This window comes from Oncorhynchus gorbuscha, linkage group LG05 (assembly GCF_021184085.1).
Source record: "Oncorhynchus gorbuscha isolate QuinsamMale2020 ecotype Even-year linkage group LG05, OgorEven_v1.0, whole genome shotgun sequence".
Taxonomy (NCBI): domain Eukaryota; kingdom Metazoa; phylum Chordata; class Actinopteri; order Salmoniformes; family Salmonidae; genus Oncorhynchus; species Oncorhynchus gorbuscha.
The window spans coordinates 78,184,797-78,207,046 of NC_060177.1; the positions used below are offsets into that span (position 1 = coordinate 78,184,797).

A 22,250-nucleotide genomic window follows, 5' to 3' on the forward strand; every position below is an offset into this window, starting at 1 on the left:
AAAAGGCTCTCTGAATCTGGTTGAATCTGCTTTAGGGGGTGTGTCTATGTGAGCACAGACGTTGGCGTCCTCTAGCCGAGTCCTGCTAGGAGCAAACTGAACCAGTTTGTGGACGCCTTAACAATCCATTTCTGTTGTTGAAGCATGAATAGGCCTAGAAATCAGTAGTATCTCCACAAAACTGGGGAACAGTCTAGACCAGAGGTTCTTAAACCGTTTCAGCTCCAGACCCAAATGAAAAATGTACTGTCCTTGAATGACCCAAATGAAGAGGAAATGGTGTGTGATTTTAAATGTTTACTCATAACTCACTATCCACCTATCACATGCTCAGGCCCACTTTGGGTCCCAACCCAAGCTTAAGAGACCCTGGTCTACGCAGGTCACTTAAGTGTTTCTAAAAAAATAGCATTGAAAAAGGCAAACTGAGAATAATAAATCACAGCACAGAGACAAAATAACAAGAAAATGGCTGTGTTTTAAATGGCATTTATTTAAGTTTCTCCATACAATACATTACTGTACATCAGCACATTTTTCTGAAATAACTCATTATAAAATAGGGCTTCTACAATCAAGGTACAGTCATAGAATGCTTTCGGGGACAAATGACGACAACAGCAACAGCAGAACACCTTCATATAAAGCGCAAGAGATTAAGGAAGTGATTTGTTATATTCAGTACCATGCATGCTGCCTATAGGCCCGTTTTCTATTGGTTCTGAACTGAGATCTAACCGGTGAAAATAAAATAGGAGCTAACGGGTGGAAACTTATGCAAGGAATTCAAGCCAAAACCTTGATTTGGGAATGCAAATCCAATTTGGAGGAGCAGCACAATGTTCCTGTATGATCCTGACACGGTCAAAGGTGGGAACAATCACCAATACAACAGCGAAAGTGGACACTGTCGCAGCCACAAGAACATTTGCTTATCATTAACATAGTCAACATGGAGTGGATCTGCAGTCAGGCTGATATAAAGCCATGTGGATCAAGCATGTGTCATTTGAAATAGAGTACAAAGCCTACCAGCTTCAGCATTAGTTCACTCGTGTTTCAGGTGTGGAATACACAGGGAGTATGTGTCTAACAACGGAAAGAGAAAAGATAAGGCCTGCAGTTATATGAAGTGAGAAGCCATTGTCCTTGTCAACAGACATCCAAAAGAAGAGAATGAGAAGAATTGTCTCAAGTCTTGAGGTAAGCAATGTTTTTCGTATCCACTCTACCCAGCACAGCCAGAAGAGGACTGGCCACCCCTCAGAGCCTGGTGTTCCTCTCTACCCAGTACAGCCAGAAGAGGACTGGCCACCCCTCAGAGCCTGGTTCCTCTCTACCAGCACAGCCAGAAGAGGACTGGCCACCCCTCAGAGCCTGGCTCCTCTCTACCCAGCACAGCCAGAAGAGGACTGGCCACCCCTCAGAGCCTGGTTCCACTTTAGGTTTCTTCCTAGGTTCCTGCCTTTTTTGGGAGTTTTTCCTAGCCACTGTGCTTCTACATCTACATTACTTGCCGTTTGGGGTTTTAGGCTGGGATTCTGTATAGCACTTTGTGACATCTGCTGATGTAAAAATTGCTTTATTTCTAAACAAATCTGACTGATTTCAATAGAATACCCTACTAACAATCACACAGTAACAATCACCTTTTGTACTTCATGATTCACACACTAAACTGGAACAAGCACTTCTGCTAAAATAAAATAACTTGGTGTATCTTCCCAATCTGAAATACAGGTTCAGTTAAATTACATTACTTTAGTAAATGTTTCAGATTAACAAGGGCTATGATGAGATTATAGCTGCAGAGATAGAGGCCCTGTTCTTTCGAGGTCGGTTAAAAATACAACACAGACAAAGCCTAATAGTCACCTAGCAACACTCACACTGTACACACCTCCAGCATTCTAGAAGAGTGCACATTTAGCTGACTAACAAAAATACTTACACTTGGCAAAAAAAAACCAGCACGTATTCCTTTTTTGAAAATGGGGGGTATATGTGGATAGTGATGTGCTTGTAAATAACCCAATAAGACAAGATAAGCTACATATTGTAGCTGATCATGTCCACACCTATAGATGTTTATATCATGTTTCTAGATGTGTACACTTTAACCCCTGACCCAGTGATACATCCAACCTGATGATCTGCTCTTAGAGAGAGGATCCTCCTGCTTGTTCTGCTTTCATCCCAGAAGACAAAGATCATATTTAAGAACCGGCTACTGAAGATCTACAAGTACCTCACAAAACATGGATCCACTGAGTAGCTCTACTAACTACATGTCTGTTGTAGAGGGGATGTTGTGAATGTACTGTAGTAACAGCACCGACGCTAAAGACTGTAAATCAGACCACATGACCAAGAGAAACAAGCTTTACAAGGAAGGTAAAACAACAAGGAAGCTACAGTACCGGTGCTACCTGAACATGCTACTGATTGTGACTGCAGAGGTACGCTCCCCTGTCATACTGCACCATCACACACACACAAACACCAGTATTATTGTGATCTCTGACAGAGTTGGGATTGCTTACTTTGCACCTTCATAGAGACACACCTTTCACTGTTATCATCACTATCAATTCATCATTTAGAAAAAGATCATCTCTGGACACTAACCTTTAGTTAGGCACGTGTGTAATTTGTGTGCACCATCGATCGAGTCAGATAACACACACGACTGACATTACTCTGGCACTGGTCAATCAACTCCAGTTGGATGCTCTGTAACGGAATGCATGTAGAAAACCTCCCAGACGACTTCTATCACTGGACAGACTAAACCAGCCAATACCTGTTGGCTTGACTGACCAGTTTAAATGCTCATCTCAAATGAAACCCTATTCACTACGTGAAACCCCTATTCACTACGTGAAATCCCTATTCACTACGTAAAACCCCTATTCACTACGTGAAACCCCTATTTACTACGTGAAACCCCTATTCACTACGTGAAACCCCTATTCACTACGTGAAACCCCTATTCACTACGTGAAACCCCTATTCACTACGTGAAATCCTATTCACTACGTAAAACCCTATTCACTACGTAAAACCCTATTCACTACGTAAAACCCTATTCACTACGTGAAACCCTATTCACTACGTAAAACCCTATAAACTACGTTAAACCCCATTCACTAAGTAAAACCCTATTCACTACGTGAAACCCTATTCACTACGTAAAACCCTATAAACTACGTAAAACCCTATTCACTACGTAAAACCCTATTCACTACGTAAAACCCTATAAACTACGTTAAACCCTATTCACTAAGTAAAACCCTATTCACTAAGTAAAACCCTATTCACTACAGGGAAGATGGTCAACAGTAGAACCCTATTCACTACGTAAAGCCCTATTCACTACAGGGAAGATGGTCAACAGTAGAACCTTATTCACTAAGTAAAGCCCTATTCACTACAGGGAAGATGGTCAACAGTAGAACCCTATTCACTACGTAAAACCCTATAAACTACGTAAAACCCTATAAACTACGTTAAACCCTATTCACTACGTAAAACCCTATAAACTACGTTAAACCCTATAAACTACGTTAAACCCTATAAACTACGTTAAACCCTATAAACTACGTTAAACCCTATAAACTACGTTAAACCCTATTCACTAAGTAAAACCCTATTCACTAAGTAAAACCCTATTCACTACAGGGAAGATGGTCAACAGTAGAACCCTATTCACTAAGTAAAGCCCTATTCACTACAGGGAAGATGGTCAACAGTAGAACCCTATTCACTAAGTAAAGCCCTATTCACTACAGGGAAGATGGTCAACAGTAGAACCCTATTCACTAAGTAAAGCCCTATTCACTACAGGGAAGATGGTCAACAGTAGAACCCTATTCACTAAGTAAAGCCCTATTCACTACAGGGAAGATGGTCAACAGTAGAACTCTATACAGGGAACAGGGAATCATTTGAACAGTCTTCCTGAGTTTCTTAGCAGAAGATGTCCCTATCATTCTGCCACTATCATCAAGTGCTATATCCATAATATAATATATCATTTATTGTTATGGCATCTATCCCTTAGGAAAGGACTAAAATAGTTTTTCAATTATTAAAAAATATATCCCCCAAACAACTAGGGGCTCTGGGCCTATTTAACCTGCACTGGGACAGACAGGAACCATCCGAGCCCAGACACACACACATCAGCCTATTTAACCTGCACTGGGACAGACAGGAACCATCCGAGCCCAGACACACACACATCAGCCTATTTAACCTGCACTGGGACAGACAGGAACCATCCGAGCCCAGACACACACACATCAGCCTATTTAACCTGCACTGGGACAGACAGGAACCATCCGAGCCCAGACACACACACATCAGCCTATTTAACCTGCACTGGGACAGACAGGAACCATCCGAGCCCAGACACACACACATCAGCCTATTTAACCTGCACTGGGACAGACAGGAACCATTCGAGCCCAGACACACACACATCAGCCTATTTAACCTGCACTGGGACAGACAGGAACCATCCGAGCCCAGACACACACACATCAGTCTATTTAACCTGCACTGGGACAGACAGGAACCATCCGAGCCCAGACACACGCACATCAGCCTATTTAACCTGCACTGGGACAGACAGGAACCATCCGAGCCCAGACACATGCACATCAGCCTATTTAACTTGCACTGGGACAGACAGGAACCATCCGAGCCCAGACACACACACACCTATTTAAACTGCACTGGGACAAGAACCATCCGAACCCAGACACACACATATCGACCTGACAACATACAGAAACACAGGCCTCACTGTTCCAACTATAGCCAACACACACCTTAATCTCCATACCTAGTGCACGCACACAGTTCTGCTGACAGTAGAAGGTAGTCAATGACCCTACACCCTTCCAAAACTCTACTAGGGCTGCAGACAGATAGAAGCTCTGGGGTTTGGAAGCTTCTGATTTGGCCTCAATAAACCAACTATGATTGGATGATTAGTAGAATCAGGTGTGCTACTTCTTGTCTGAAGCAAAGCCTGCACCCACACCAGTCCTTGAAACGCTCACCTTTCATTCTCTCTCTCTCTGTTTAATGACATCTTCTATTCATCCATCAGTCCCATACCACACCGACAAGTACTTCTGTTGGGAGAGGAGTCAGTGACTCCATACAAACTGTTCTGACAGCAGTTTTACAGCATCAATGGGAAAGGACCGCAGGGAGTGGGTCAAAGCTTGGTGGGGTCCCTACACACACAACTGACACAAACACACCCTCTTTCTAGCTCAGACTAGTCGAGCCGTACACACAGACTCTCTGTGTGTCAGATGAGCCTGGCCTCTCCCTCCATGTTTAGTGGTAGCTCACACACTCCAGTGAAGTGCATCTCCTTGCCCCTGGTTCCCTCAGACCTGGCCCCTCCCCCCCCCGGGCAGGGTGAGGGTCGCTGGGCCGTGGGGTCCGGGTACCTCCTCTCTCTCAAGAAGACGTCCAGTCGACGCAGCATCTGCTTGGGGTTCTTTTTGGCAAACAGCTCCACTTCTGGAGGGGAGCAGAGGCACAGTGGGGAAGTGATTGTGTTCCAGAAGGATGTTAACAACTGGACTCGGTTAAGCCTGGAGTACAAACAAAGTGAGTTACCTTTCAGGACGAAGCCGGAGTCAGAGATGGTCTTCTGCTGGCTCTTCCACAGCTGGTAGAGGTAAAGGAACGTGGCAACGTAGAACTCATTCAACACCCCCACTACCTGCTGTCGACGGTTACACTCCCTGAAGCACCACACAAAGAAGAACACACAAACAAATTAGGATTTCGCTCTTGTGAGTGACAGTCAAGCCAATGTCTGTCTGTCTGTCTGTCTGTCTCTGTCTGTCTGTCTGTCTGTCTGTCTGTCTGTCTGTCTGTCTGTCTGTCTGTCTGTCTGTCTGTCTGTCTGTCTGTCTGTCTGTCTGTCTGTCTGTCTGTCTGTCTGTCTGTCTGTCTGTCTGTCTGTCTGTGTCTCTGTCTCTGTCTGTCTGTCTGTCTCTGTCTGTCTGTCTGTCTCTGTCTGTCTCTGTCTGTCTCTGTCTGTCTCTGTCTGTCTCTGTCGTATTGGAGTAGGGCAGGACACTTACTTGGAGAGGGCCTCTTCTCTGAGTGCATGCAGGGCGATACAGGTCATATTGATGGACATCACACAGAAAGGAAAGTTCTAGAGAAAGATTGAGCAGAAAGAGTAGAGGTTTGTAAATAGACTATTAAATGTGTGATTGCGTACTTGAATAATGTCCCCACTTCTTTGAAATTTCCCTCACCTGAACAGTTTGTGGCCCGTGTGTGTATGTACCTGTGTGGGGTGCTGGGACAGCTTGAAGATGTCTCTGGCTAAAGGCAGCGTCTCAGGGTCCATTACCAGGTACAAGGCATGCATCAGCCCCAGGAAACCTGTACCACGCAGGTCTGTGGCTGGGTCCGTACCTACACAGGAAACACACACACACACAAATACACAGACACACACGTTATCATTTCAGTGTTTTTTAAATTTCTTTATAAAATATTAATCTTTTCAACTGTAATCAATAATGATTTAGTCTAAAACGTTGGGGTTGAAGGTGGGGTGCTAAGCTGACATATGGAATTGTTTTAAGATGGTCATACTAGATCATTTAGCTATTTGATTTGGAATTTTAGGACCCCTTTAGGTATAAAAAGATTTATTTAAAAAATGATTTTTTATAAAATATTGATTTTGGCCTTTACTATTAAAGCCTGTAGAAACATTGAATAACATTCATTAATGGCCAAAAAGGACAGTACAAAAATGTATCATAAGAAACTTTATACGTTTTGAAGTGTCTGCCCTAAATCAAGGATATAAAAAATATATATTTAACCCCTTTTTTGGGTAGTCACAAAACTCCCTTCATACATCCATTTGTTTTTTAAAACCTCTACCTTCAGACATGTCACCGGTGACACTTGTGGGGGTTGTAGAGCAAAACGGAGAACATCATGTTCATGAAAGTCTCATCTTTCCATTGGCTGGGCATAATAGTTTTCTACGCCAAACAGTTCAGACGCTACAGACTTTGTGAGAAGACAGATTTTCAGGATGTCTCACGGTCTGACGAACACCGCTCTAGCTCTGCCATCTTTCACCACAGATGTCTCATGGTCTGACGAACACCGCTCTAGCTCTGCCACCTTTCACCACAGATGTCTCATGGTCTGACGAACACCGCTCTAGCTCTGCCACCTTTCACCACAGATGTCTCATGGTCTGACGAACACCGCTCTAGCTCTGCCACCTTTCACCACAGATGTCTCATGGTCTGACGAACACCGCTCTAGCTCTGCCACCTTTCACCACAGATGTCTCATGGTCTGACGAACACCGCTCTAGCTCTGCCACCTTTCACCACAGATGTCTCACGGTCTGACGAACACCGCTCTAGCTCTGCCACCTTTCACCACAGATGTCTCATGGTCTGACGAACACCGCTCTAGCTCTGCCACCTTTCACCACAGATTTACATTACATTTACATTTAATGTCTCACGGTCTGACGAACACCGCTCTAGCTCTGCCACCTTTCACCACAAATGTCTCATGGTCTGACGAACACCGCTCTAGCTCTGCCACCTTTCACCACAGATGTGAAAGTGCGACACTGGCAGATGTGGAGGATTGAAACGCATCCAATACAAAACAGATATATCTCTTAAATGGAAAGATTTTTGATGTAGATGTTTTTTTAAACATTTAATTTAAATTGATGTGCCGGTGCGTCAATCGACTCTAAAGTGTTTTCATCTCTGTGTGAGCGTGGCATCTAGTAAAGCAGTGGTCACCCACTGGTCGATTGACAAGGCATTCCTATTCGATTACCAAACATTTCTGTAAAAAACCTAACGATAAAGCCTTATGTTGCTATTTTTTTTATTAGCTTTGCGCTGTTGGCAGTAGGTGCAATTGATTCAACAGCCCTCTGCAGTTTCCTTACACCATAGACTGTAAAAAGGAGCCTTGAGCGCACAGCATAGTTGATACTATGTGATATCAAAACCATGACTATAGACAGACTCAACGAAAACAACCAAGAGCTGCTGTTTTTATGAGTGAGTTCACGTTTAAGTTGTTATTATTCAGCACTGTCAACACCTTGTTCCAGCACTTTTATAAGTCATAAAATGTTCTCCCTACTTCTACTCACGCTACAACCAGCACTGCAGCTGCAATGAATGAAGTGTTCCGATAAGCTTACGCTGTTATTATTAGCGGCCGGAGTCTTGGAATAGCCTTCATTTCTCAGAACAAGTATAGACTGACGAGTTTCAGAAGAAAGTTCTTTGTTTCTGCCATTTTGAGCCTGTAATCGAACCCACAAATGCTGATGCTCCATATACTCAACTAGTCTAAAGAAGGACAGTTTTATTGCTTCTTTAATCAGGGCAACAGTTTTCAGCTGTGCTAACATAATTGCAAAATGGTTTTCTAATGGTCAATTAGCCTTTTAAAACTATAAACTTGGATTAGCTAACACAACGTGCCATTGGAACACAGGAGTGATGGTTGCTGATAATGGGCCTCTGTAAGCCTATGTAGATATTCCATTAAAAATCAGCCGTTTCCAGCTACAATAGTCATTAACAATGTCTACACTGTATTTCAATTTGATGTTATTTTAATGGACAAAAAATGTGCTTTTCTTTAAAAAACAAGGACATTTCTGAGTGATCCCAAACTTTTGAACGGTAGTGTGAATATATGTATATATAACAAATTATTTATTACCAGTGTGATCATACCAAAAATGTTGAAGTATAATTTCTAAATGGTCTGAGAAGTACAACATTGGCAAGCCAATATGCAGTGATAATATATTGGGCCTATAGCTTACTGCACAATCCTCATTGCTACAGAACTGTTTTTCATTGGTTATTGTTGCGTAGGCTTACATTTTTTAAGGCATGTTAAAAGATCATCTGAGCGGTAGATCTCGGCTTGCATTTTGACTAAGAAAGTGATCTCGACTCAGAAAAGGTTTGTGACCTCTGAAATAAGGGATGATGCAGGAGACATCTCTCACCCTGAAAGCCCACATTCTCCCAGTGTGTCCCGAACCGAGGAGAGTCCAGCTTACTGCCTGTCAGCCTCTTATAGATGGTCTGTAGAACACGCAGATGTACAGCCTGACTGTTATCCAGAGAACCTACAGAGGAACACACAATCAATCTCTTATTGTCTGCAAATCTCATCTCTCGCCCTCGCTCTTAAACACGCACACACTCTCTCTCTCTCTCACACTGTGCGATGGCAAAGACCAGGTCTCTCTCCTCCAGTAGTTCCCGCTGAAGTCGCGGCGGGCCGAACAGGAAGTGTGTGAAAGTGGCAAGACCCGTCCTGCGAATGGTGGGCTGGATCTTCTTCTACAGAGAGAGATATGGGACAAAATACAAACTGAAACTGAAAAATGTTCTCAATTGATGGTGAGAGAGAGAATCTACAATGTAGTCCTCAAACCCCCATACAGACAGACAGACAGACCTTACCAGCAGCTCTCCAAGGTCTGTAGTCTGGAAGTGCTGCAGCGCCTCGTTAAAGGAGATGAGAGGGGTGGGACTGGACTCCTCACTGACCACTGGATACACACAGGTCAATAACAGACTCATATACAACATAGAATGGAGGATTTATGATCATGGGGTTGGAACCAAAATTATTTTCCAATCACTTCGTTATGAAGTCCAGTCCCACACATTCCAGGGATTTTCTTTCTTTTTTATTATTTTCTACATTGTAGAATAATAGTGAAGACATCAAAACTATGAAATAACACATATGAAATCATGTCGTAACCAAAATATATTTTAGATTCTTCAAAGTAGCCACCCTTTGCTTTGATGACAGCTTTGCACACTTAGCCTTCTCTCAAGAAGCTTCACCTGAAATGCTTTTCCAACAGTATTGAAGTAGTTCCCACATATGCTGAGCACTTGTTGGCTGCTTTTCCTTCACTCTGTGGTACAACTCATCCCAAACCATCTCAACTGAGTTGAGGTCAGGTGATTGTGGAGGCCTGGTCAAATAGAACTTACACAGCCTGGAGGTGTGTTGGGTCATTGTCCTGTTGAAAAAAACAAATGACAGTCCCACTAAGCGCAAACCAGATGGGATGGCGTATCGCTGCAGAATGCTGTGGTAGCCATGCTGGTTAAGTGTGCCTTGAATTCTAAATAAATCACAGACAGTGTCAACAGCAAAGCACCCCCACACCTTCAAACCTCCGCCTCCATGCTTCACGGTGGCAACCACATGCAGAGATCATCCGTTCACCTACTCTGCATCTCACAAAGACACAGTGGTTGGAACCAAAAATCTCAAATTTGGACTGATCAATCCAAAGGACAGATTTCCACGGATTTCCATGTCCATTGCTCATGTTTCTTGGCCCAAGCAAGTCTCTTCTTCTTCTTGGTGACCTTTAGGAGTGTGTTCTTTGCAGCAATTCGACCATGAAGGCCTGATTCACGCAGTCTCCTCTGAACAGCTGATGTTGAGATGTGTCTGTTACTTGAACTTGGGCTGCAATTTCTGGTGCTGGTAACTTTAATGAATTTATCCTGTGCAACAGAGGTAAGTCTGGGTCTTTCTGTCCTGTGGCGGTCTTTATGAGAGACAGTTTCATCATAGCACATGATGGTTTTTGCAACTGCACTTGAAGAAACTTTTAAAGTTCTTGAAATGTTCCAGATTGGCTGACCTTTATGTCTTAAAGTAATGATGGACTGTCATTTCTCTTTGCTTATTTGAGCTGTTCTTGCTTTAATATGGACTTGTTTTTTTTTACCAAATAGGGCCATCTTCTGTATACCCCTACCTTGTCACAACACAACTGATTGGCTCAAACACATTGAGGAAAGAAATTACAAAAATGTACTTTTAATAAGACACACCTGTTAATTGAAATGCATTCCAGGTGACTACCTCGTGAAGTTGGTTGAGAGAATGCCAAGAGTGTACAAAGTGCTCACCAAGGCAAAGGGTGGCTACTATGAAGAATCTCAAACAAAATATATGTTGATTTGTTTAACACTTTTTTGGTTTCTACATGATTCCATGTGTTATTTCATAGTTTTGATGTCTTCACTATTATTCTACAATGTAGAAAACAATACAAATGAAGAAAAACCCTGGAATGAGTAGGTGTGTATTTTGTAAAAACATTTAGCTCAACATTAAATTACTTCAGATAGAGAAGCATGCTATGGAGCAGGCAAGCTATTTACATAAATTGGACAAACCAGTGTAGAGCGCGAGATGCAATGGAAATGTTGCAGGTGGGGAGAGATAGAGAGAGGGTGGAGCCAAGCTTCCTCCTCCACCCTCTCTCCCCATGTGCAACCATTTACATTGCATCTCGCTGCCTACACTTGTCTGTCCACCACGCATGGAAACAACTAACTTGAACGCAGCATAGCAAGCTGCTCTATCCGCACTGATTGGTGAAGTCATTTAATGAGCTAAATGTAAAATAAATATGGATTTTACAGGTTAAAATAGGAACGACAAACATTTTTGGGGTTCGAACCGGTTCAAAACTTTATTTCGCAGGTCAGAATAGTGGAATAGAACAAAATAAATTATGGTTCTGTTCAGAACGAATGATTCGGATATGATTTAGGTTCCAACCCATTAAGAGACAAAAATACTTTACAATTTACATTTAAAACATTAACAAAGACATTACAGACTTATGTATAAAAATAAAACACGAATACAGACACACAAATGACAGGGGAAGAGAAATACAGGTACAGCTTTCAGGCAGCCAGGGAGTAGGGAGATGTTGCCCATAACAACAACTCACCTGGTTGGATACTCTCTAGAGCCTCCCACTCCTCTCTAGCCTGCTCCACATCCGCACTCTCCCCTGAAAACACCCACAGGTGAGGAGAACACAACACAGGCACAGCTAACCTGCAACAACATACGCAGGTGAGGAATAATCGTTCAGCCATGTTGATATGCTGACCACCTCTAGCACTACACAGCCGATTCAAATAATCAGCTGGATGATGAGTTTGTTATTTGAATCAGCTGTGTAGTCCTGGGGGGGTAGACCCGAGCTTTGGGGGAAACCCTGTTCTAGACCATGACATATAATATATAACCATATAATATACTGCCCCCCCCCCCCCCATCTCTCCAACCTCGCTCCTGAGGGGATGTGCTAGGGAGGCCTGGTAGCTAGGATATATGGTTGTTCCTTTGTCTTACTTTCTGTCTTGGGTTGCTTTCCTCCTGCTGCCAGGGACTGCAGAATGCCATTCTGCTTCAGAGCTGAAATCTAGACGAATCACAATAAAAGATATAATATATGTAAACACAGACACTCTAATAGAAAGAGGACAGTGACAGTGGTGCTGTGATGGATGGTTTCGGGCACATTTTTTACATCATGAGGACCAGTATAGAGCAACTCACTGGCAGAGATTTGAGCACTGAACTACCGTTGCCGTGCTCTTTCACACTATGACCTGGCATCAGTCCATTCATCACCTGGGAATACAGAAACACAACAGGTTACATAACACAAAACAACAGGTTTACTAACAGGTTACACAATGCAATAGTGATGGGGGGGTTCATAGTTACATATCACAATATTATATGTGACTCCAAGTATCAATTTGTTAAAAACAAACTGTAGGTAGCGTTAGATAGCACAAGTTGGCTGTACCGGCGCCAAAACTCCCTTATTTTTCATCCAATAGCTTATTCTCCATCTTCTTCTTAAATAGTGAGTCAACATGTTTTCAGTACTTTTATTTCCATGACTGATCAAAACTAGTTTTCTCACGCTCTCTCGTCTCTCTGCAGCAGACATATAGTTAGCAATATGTTTGGAACATCAAATCGCAATACATAGAGAATCTCAATCCATATTGTATCGGCACCTAAGTATTGTGATAATATCGTATGGTGAGGTCTCCGGTAATTCCCAGCCCTATAATGCAGCATAGAACAGTAGGACTAAAAAACTACCAGTCCATAACGCTGACAACACAAGAGGTATATACAACAATTCCTTCTTAATAAACATTGTAAAAAACATATCTCTAAACGGGATCCTCTGGTCAGTTGTTGTACTCACAGGTTTGTGGTTGGAGTGGCCATTGGTTAGCTCCTCTGTCTCTTTACATTCATGATGGAACACACCATTCAGACCCTGAGGAGGGGGCAGCACAGAACAAGAGGCATCATCAGACACAGATTCAGACACACACACAGCACCAGAGAAAAGAGTGCAGGACCGTCTCTGTGGAATTAGATGCAGCAGAGGATCAGCCGGTAGCCTTCTCACCTGGGCAGGGTGGCACAGTGCCAGGGCAGACAGACAGGTAGACACTGCAGGGAGATTATTGCTAAGCAGAGAGCGAACTGTTAGTGGACACCTTTTTATTTCCCCATGTAAACACTCTAGAGGGGAAGCTGCTTCATTACTTCCTCCTTCACTCACTAAAACAAAGGGGATTAAAAACAGAAGGGAGAGGGAAAGTCCCCTAAACAACACACATTTTAAGGATGTGTCAATAGATAGACACAGAGATACCTGCAGTTAATTAGGTCCCCCAAAAGGGAACTCAGCCATGCACACCTGAGAAATAGATGTGTATACAGTACTAGGAGGTTTTACTGTGAGGCAGATGGAAACTTGCTGCAGTAACAGGTCTATGTGCAATCTGATCGAATACCACCACACCCAAACCGTCTACACCTGTGATGGTATCACACAGCCAGTATCCAGGTAACGTGAGCAGATCAAACAGACTGCAACCAAGGCCAAAATGTTGATTTGGAATTTGACTGATACTGTTCCATTTCATTGTATACAGCTGATGAGACTGCCAATCACATAGTTTACACACAGTTTAAACTCATTTAAAAGGTTAGGCTATGCAAGGTTAAACCACCTACCTCTGTGTGTGCTGTGACACCACTGTCCCCTTCCATGGCATGAGTGTGTGTGTCTGTGTGTGACTATGTAATCCCTGTTCTACCCTTTAAAGCCTTTCCCCCCAGAATGAGGCAGTCAGAAGAGGTATTGGGAAGACCCCCATGTCTGCTGTGTCTCTTTCCACAAATGCTACTTGTCAAACGTCCCCTTCCTTCCTCTCGCTCTCTCGGTCCAGAGTAGTCAACAGGTAGATCTCATTGAATACATTTTGCTTTGCATCCTGCCCCATTAGAGGGGCTGTAGAGCTGGGTATGGACACTGCTGATCTAGGGTGGCCTCTCTCTTTCCCAGCTGCTTCATTGCTTTGACACTCAGTGTTGGCACCTCACATCCACAATATAACAATGCTCAAACCAAGGTGGGGTGAGTCTTGGTGAAGTGTGCCTTCTCCTTGACAAGACCCAACCAATAGGGGGCACTCATGACATGGTATGTCAAACTGGTTGTCATGGATATCTGCAATTTGGGGCAGAAAAAAACAAGGTGGGTAGCTCATAAATATAATGCCAAAAGCGAAATTATAATTGTTCATAAACACTGATCAATGGCGTTCTATTTTCTTGGGAAAAGTATCCAAACTCATTGAATGATTATCTAGCTATAGTACATAGAATCGTTATCCAACTAATGGCCAACGTGAGCTACTGTAGCTAGTGCCAAAGATCAACTCACACCCTACACAAAAAAAAGTGGTTAGTTTAAGAAAAACGTTAAGGTACAATCTGAAACTTGGTTAACGTTCCCAGTAACTGACATAGCTAAGCTAACTACCGGTATGCTGTAGGAAGCTACGTGGGCTGACCACTGAGCGGGGCTGGCAGGCTATCTACGAGATAGTCTACAGAACATTAACTGTTAACATATCCCAGCATTGTTTTTAATGTCAGGTCAATATTGTTGTTTATCTACATACATAATGAATGCATGTCTTCTTTTGGTTGCATATAATTTGTGCGAAGACAGGCAACTGGCTATTATCTAACTCAACATCAGTGGTTCACAACTGTCATCCAGCTAGCCTTTTTCCACAATCATGCAATCTGTTTCCACAAGCATATCACTAACTACAGTAGCTACTGGTCTTCTGGAGACTAAAAAAACGTTTTTTGATATTTTAGATTTCCCTCAGTTTCTTAAACATTCATCTAACAACAGCGATTGTCTATATCATAGTTTAATACTATTGATTTTACCTCAGTTTCTCTCCCTCCAATCTCAGTTTCCCTTCCCCCTTTCCACAGTTAACGTCAAGTGCATTCTGGGAATTGTGGTTTCCTGCCCTGCCTGTGCTGGTTCTCTTTCGATTACGTCATGGTTAAAGCTAACCCAAGGATACGTTTCCCAGAATGGACCTTGATTGTACTGGACAATGCAAATAGGTGGTATTGTTAGCAATTTATGGTAATATAAAAACGTATATAACCATAATGCACCTGTCCTGTAAAGTGGCCCGAAATAAAGTGTGTGTGTGTGATAATATATATGGGTGCTTATATTTGTCTTGTTTCACACATGTACAAGTGTGTATAATACACATCAGATTTTTTTTTTTGCATATCACAATTCCCCCTGAGACACACACAGAGAGTCATAGCCAGGGTCTACCATTATCAATGGCAACCCTGGAGTATTTACGGTTAGGTGCCTTCCTCAAGGACACATAAACAGATTTGTTCCACCTTACTGGCCCAACGCTCTAACCGCTAGGCTACCTGCCACGTGTTTGTGTGTGTACTGAGGCCCTTTTTGTGATATAGCAGGATGCTGTATGGTAGACCTACTGAAGGTCTACAGGTCAAAATGAAGTGACCTTCATTTCATATTGTCCATCCTTCAAACCCCTCAAAAACATCTGGCATTTAAAATAAATTAACCCTACAAATAGCACTGTTGGGCGATCTGGAAAGTCATAGTCAATCAACAACATAATAATCCACTTAGCAAAACAATTAAACTTACAATCTGTTGATGATATGTGATTAGAAAGATTCAGAATCTATGTATGACATCACAGCACAGTTAAACATTATATGGGTCAAGGACATCAAGAGAGGGTGGTCTATGGAGATAGGTGGGATGGGATGAGAGCAATTGAGGAGTGGATTTAATCTGTAGTAGTTGTGACTGAAAATAATATATATTCTGTGTACTGGACATGTCTGAGCACTATGTATCCAAATTTTTTTTTTTTAATCCTATGAATCCAAATGTTTTTTTTTTTTAATCCTATGAATCCAAATGTGTATATAAAATACACATATGTTATGGAATATTATGTATAAAAGTACCATGTCTGTGAAAATGTATTTGTAACAAAAATGTATTTTTAACAAATAAACATTTGTCCTCCGAAGAGGGGTGGTGGTGGATTGGCCAGTAATAAAAAATGACAATAAAAATGGACCATTTCACATTGTCACAGATCTAGGTTGCGTTCCCCTGCTCAGATGTTGCATGCATCAACCAATGATTGCGTGCCACGTCATTGACTGACAGATTGCTTTGACAAATTATTTGGTTAGCTGATAAGTAAAATACCTATCCAGGCCTTGTAAGATCTGGCAGGCGTCAGCAGCGCCTAGGCAGAGGAACACGCCCCTAGACTCAGGTTAACCCCACCCAATCATAACTTTAAGGGAATATCACAAAACTGTCCAATACTTGGACCAAGTCACATTGTATTAGTTGACTAACTTAGCACATTCACATGCTGTTCTGCTTTTAAATACATATTAAGGGGTAGAAATACCTCAAATTGAATATATTTCAACATTTCGCCCAAACTTTTACGATAAGCTCTACTTGCGGTTAGTTCACCAATGTGTTAACAGTTGTCCAATGGCAAAGGGAAACTGCTGGTAGGAAAGCAGCTATTCCTGGTGATTGACTGTCCCTGGCTGTGTGGTCAGCTCACAGGGTTCAGCATGGACATGTACTCTGAGAAATAACATCTCTCTGACCAGATTCCGCCTGGCATGCCAGCTATGTAAACCTTTGACATCATTGTGGTAGAACATGGGTGGGCTGGAGTGACGTACACTAGATAGTTAGACTGGTGCTCTCCATCCCATCCAGCATCAGGGTTGGCCGGCCAGGCGGCCACAGAGAAACAGACTGAGGCATGGGAGCTACGTTACCATTGAGGACATAGAAAAGGCTATTTCAGAAGAGGGAATTTAACCATGGTTGTCATCTTTGTCATGGAGTGTACTTGATAGTCAGATCGTTGTTTTTTGTCTATTTTGTTTAGTTACTTCACTTATCATCACTTGGCTGTGTTGTGAGGTCATACATTCCCTTCCCTCTTTACTCATGAAATAGGTTTAGCCTCTTATTCTCTTCCCATGTATCATGTGAACAGTACCAGGGCTGTCCAACCCTGTTCCTGGAGAGCTACCCTCCTGTAGGTTTTCACTACAATCCCAGTTGTATTGTTAGGTGTTACTGCACTGCTGGAACATCTACAACATATGTGTCCACAACCAACAACATTTGATTTGATTTCCTTTGAACTAACCTGATTCATCTTATCAATCAGCTAATTATTAGAAGCGGGAGCGCTAGATTAGAGTTGGAGTGAAAACTTACAAACTACAATACAGGAACAAAGTGGAGTCGCAATTCAACGGCTCAGACATGATACTTATGTGGCAGGGACTCCAGACAATCACGGAATATAAAGGGAAAGCCAGCCACGCTGCGGACACCGACGCCTCGCTCCCAGAATAGCCAAACACCTTATTCGCCCGCTTTGAAGGAAAACCCAGAGCCATCAACCCCGGCCACCACCGCTCACAAGGACTGTGAGCTCTCATTCTCTGTTGCCAACATGAGTAAAACATTTAAGCGTCTTAACCCTCGCAAGGCTGCCGGCCCAGACGACATCCCAGGCCGAGTCCTCAGAGCATGTGCAGACCAGCTGGCTGGAGTGTTTACAGACCTATTCAATCTCTCCCTATCCCAGTATGTTGTCCCCACTTGCTTCAAGATGCCGACCATTGTTCCTGTACCCAAGAAAACTAAGGTAACTGAAGTAAATGACTGTCGCCCCGTAGTACTCACTTCTGTCATCGTGAGGTGCTTTAAGAGTCTAATTAAGTATCGTATCACCTCCACCTTACCCGACACCCTAGACCCACTACAATTTGCATACCGGATGAGGTCTGTCCAACGCTGGTCAGACCAAGCTGACTCTACACTCCAAGACTGCTTCCATCACGTGGACTGGGACATGTTTCGTATTGCGTCAGATGGGAATATTGACGAATACGCTGATTCGGTGTGCGAGTTCATTAGAACGTGCGTCGAAGATGTCGTTCCCATAGCAACGATAAAAACATTCCCTAACCAGAAACCGTGGATTGATGGCAGCATTCGCGTGAAACTGAAAGCGCGAACCACTGCTTTTAATCAGGGCAAGGTGACTGGAAACATGACTGAATACAAACAGTGCAGCTATTCCCTCCGTAAGGCTATCAAACAAGCTAAGCGTCAGTACAGAGACAAAGTGGAATCTCAATTCAATGGCTCAGACACAAGAGGCATGTGGCAGGGTCTACAGTCAATCACGGACTACAAGATGAAATCCAGCCCAGTCACGGACCAGGATGTCTTGCTCCCAGGCAGACTAAATAACTTTTTTGCCCGCTTTGAGGACAATACAGTGCCACTGACACGGCCTACAACGGAAACATGCAGTCTCTCCTTCACTGCAGCCGAGGTGAGTAAGACATTTAAACGTGTTAACCCTCGCAAGGCTGCAGGCCCAGACGGCATCCCCAGCCGCGCCCTCAGAGCATGCGCAGACCAGCTGGCCGGTGTGTTTACGGACATATTCAATCAATCCCTATACCAGTCTGCTGTTCCCACATGCTTCAAGAGGGCCACCATTGTTCCTGTTCCCAAGAAAGCTAAGGTAACTGAGCTAAACGACTACCGCCCCGTAGCACTCACTTCCGTCATCATGAAGTGCTTTGAGAGACTAGTCAAGGACCATATCACCTCCACCCTACCTGACACCCTAGACCCACTCCAATGTGCTTACCGCCCAAATAGGTCCACAGACGATGCAATCTCAACCACACTGCACACTGCCCTAACCCACCTGGACAAGAGGAATACCTATGTGAGAATGCTGTTCACCGACTACAGCTCGGCATTCAACACCATAGTACCCTCCAAGCTTGTCATCAAGCTCGAGACCCTGGGTCTCGACCCCGCCCTGTGCAACTGGGTACTGGACTTCCTGACGGGCCGCCCCCAGGTGGTGAGGGTAGGCAACAACATCTCCTCCCCGCTGATCCTCAACACGGGGCCCCACAAGGGTGCGTTCTGAGCCCTCTCCTGTACTCCCTGTTCACCCACGACTGCGTGGCCACGCACGCCTCCAACTCAATCATCAAGTTTGCGGACGACACAACAGTGGTAGGCTTGATTACCAACAACGACGAGACGGCCTACAGGGAGGAGGTGAGGGCCCTCGGAGTGTGGTGTCAGGAAAATAACCTCACACTCAACGTCAACAAAACTAAGGAGATGATTGTGGACTTCAGGAAACAGCAGAGGGAACACCCCCTATCCACATCGATGGAACAGTAGTGGAGAGGGTAGCTAGTTTTAAGTTCCTCGGCATACACATCACAGACAAACTGAATTGGTCCACTCACACTGACAGCGTCGTGAAGAAGGCGCAGCAGCGCCTATTCAACCTCAGGAGGCTGAAGAAATTCGGCTTGTCACCAAAAGCACTCACAAACTTCTACAGATGCACAATCGAGAGCATCCTGGCGGGCTGTATCACCGCCTGGTACGGCAACTGCTCCGCCCTCAACCGTAAGGCTCTCCAGAGGGTAGTGAGGACTGCACAACGCATCACCAGGGGCAAACTACCTGCCCTCCAGGACACCTACACCACCCGTTGTTACAGGAAGGCCATAAAGATCATCAAGGACATCAACCACCCGAACCACTGCCTGTTCACCCCGCTATCATCCAGAAGGCGAGGTCAGTACAGGTGCATCAAAGCTGGGACCGAGAGACTGAAAAACAGCTTCTATCTCAAGGCCATCAGACTGTTAAACAGCCACCACTAACATTGAGTGGCTGCTGCCAACACACTGTCATTGACACTGACCCAACTCCAGCCATTTTAATAATGGGAATTGATGGGAAATGATGTAAATATATCACTAGCCACTTTAAACAATGCTACCTTATATAATGTTACTTACCCTACATTATCCATCTCATATGCATATGTATATACTGTACTCTACATCATCGACTGCATCCTTATGTAACACATGTATCACTAGCCACTTTAACTATGCCACTTTGTTTACTTTGTCTACACACTCATCTCATATGTATATACTGTACTCGATACCATCTACTGTATGCTGCTCTGTACCATCACTCATTCATATATCCTTATGTACATGTTCCTTATCCCCTTACACTGTGTATAAGACAGTAGTTTTGGAATTGTTAGTTAGATTACTTGTTGGTTATCACTGCATTGTCGGAACTAGAAGCACAAGCATTTCGCTACACTAGCATTAACATCTGCTAACCATGTGTATGTGACAAATAAAATTTGATTTTGATTTGATTTGATACCGCCACAACAGATCCAAGGATGACGCAATTGCCATCGCACTGCCCTATCTCATCTGGACAAAAGGAATACCTATGTAAGAATGCTGTTCATCTACTACAGCTCAGACTTCAATACCATAGTGCCCTCCAAGCTCATCACTAAACTCGGGGCCCTGGGTCTGAACCCCGCCCTGGACTTCTTGAAGGGCCGACCCCAGGTGGTGAAGGTAGGCAACCACCTCCGCCACGCTGATCCTCAACACGGGGGACCCACAAGGGTGCATGCTCAGACCCTCCTGTACTTTCTGTTCACCCATGACTATGTGGCCACTTATGTCTCCAACACCATCATTAAGTTTGCTGACGACACAACAGACCTGATTACCAACAATGACGAGAGCCTACAGGGAGGTGGTGAGGAAACTGGAGGAGTGGTGCCAGGAAAACAACCTCTACCTCAATGTCAACAAAACAAAGGATCTGATCATGGACTTCAGGAGACAGCAGAGAGCTCCCATCCAGTGGAGAGGGTGAAAAGCTTCAAGTTCCTCAGCGTGCACATCACTGACAACCTGAAATGGTCCATTCACACAGACAGTGTGTTGAAGAAGACCCTCACAAACTTCTACAGATGCACCATTGACAGCTTCCTGTCGGGCAGTATCATCACCTGGTATGGCAATTGAACCACAGGGCTCTCCAGAGGGTGATGCGATCAGCCCAACGCATCACCAGGGGCAAACTGCTTGCCTTCCAGGACATCTACAGCACCCGGTGTCACAGGAAGGCCAAGAAGATTTTATATATTTTTTTATTTAACCTTTATTTAACTAGGCAAGTCAGTTAAGAACAAATTCTTATTTTCAATGACGGCCTAGGAACAGTGAACTGCCTGTTCAAGGGCAGAACGACAGATTTGTACCTTGTCAGTTCGGGGGTTTGAACTTGCAACCTTCCGGTTACTAGTCCAACGCTCTAACCACTAGGCTACCCTGCCGCCCAAGATCATCAACAACCTCAGCCAACTGAGTCACAGCCTGTTCAACCCTGTTACCATCTAGAAGGTGGAGACAGTACAGCTGCATCAAACCTGAGAACGAGAGGCTGAAAAACAGCTTCTACTATCTCCAGGCCATGAGACTGTTAAATAGTCACCACTAGCTGGCTTCCACTCAGTACCCTGCCCTGAACCTTAGTTACTGTTCCTAGCCGGCTTCCACCCAGTACTCAACCCTGCACCGTAGAGACTGCTGCCCTATGTACATAGTCATTAAAAACTGGTTACTTGAATAATATTTACATACTGTTTTACCCACTTCATATGTATATACTGTATTCTAGTCAAGGCTCATCCTACATAACTACTGCTGTGCACACCTTTTCCATTCATATACTGTCTATATCATAACATTATATACACGAAGTGCACAAAACATTGACACCTTCCAGTATTGAGTTGTGCCACCCTCTTTTGCCCTCAGAACTGGCTCAATTCGTTGTTCATTCTACAAAGTATCAAAAGCGTTCCACAGAGATGCTGGCGCATGTTGAGTCCTTTGGGTGGTGGACCATTCTTGATACACATGGGAAACTGTTCAGTGTTAAAAACCAAACAGTGTTGCAGTTCTTGACACACTCAAACCGGTGT

The 22,250-nt window shown here is 43.8% G+C and overlaps 1 protein-coding gene across 2 annotated transcripts; it reads right to left on the reverse strand.

Moving 5' to 3' along the window:
- Positions 1–1,451: 1,451 nt before the first annotated feature.
- On the reverse strand, positions 1,452–15,283 carry LOC124036539 (ELMO domain-containing protein 3-like). 2 transcript variants are annotated; one of them, XR_006838927.1, is made up of 14 exons: positions 15,199–15,283; positions 13,966–14,461; positions 13,142–13,216; positions 12,472–12,546; positions 12,265–12,334; positions 11,855–11,917; positions 9,537–9,625; positions 9,290–9,413; positions 9,074–9,196; positions 6,329–6,459; positions 6,117–6,193; positions 5,644–5,771; positions 4,199–5,544; positions 1,452–4,138 (listed from the first exon to the last, which is right to left on the reverse strand). XR_006838927.1 is itself a non-coding variant. In XM_046351245.1 (13 exons), the coding sequence occupies exons 2-13, from the start codon at positions 13,999–14,001 to the stop codon at positions 5,327–5,329; spliced, it is 1,209 nt and encodes a 402-aa protein (XP_046207201.1). In that variant the 5' UTR covers positions 14,002–14,461; positions 15,199–15,283; the 3' UTR covers positions 1,452–5,326. The 2 variants fall into 2 exon arrangements, 1 of the variants encoding a protein (XP_046207201.1); XM_046351245.1 differs by having other exon boundaries at positions 1,452–5,544.
- Between the last annotated feature and the right edge of the window lie 6,967 nt (positions 15,284–22,250).

What these genes read in the sequence shown, in the direction of transcription:
- LOC124036539 (XM_046351245.1), bottom strand. Translation starts at nt 14,001, where the DNA reads ATGGAAGGGGACAGTGGTGTCACAGCACACACAGAG. An exon ending in AAAGCAACCCAAGACAGAAA is followed by an intron (nt 11,918 to 12,264) that starts GTAAGACAAAGG and finishes GGGTGTTTTCAG; the next exon opens with GGGAGAGTGCGGATGTGGAG. An exon ending in TGTCCCAGCACCCCACACAG is followed by an intron (nt 6,194 to 6,328) that starts GTACATACACAC and finishes ATCTTTCTCTAG; the next exon opens with AACTTTCCTTTCTGTGTGAT.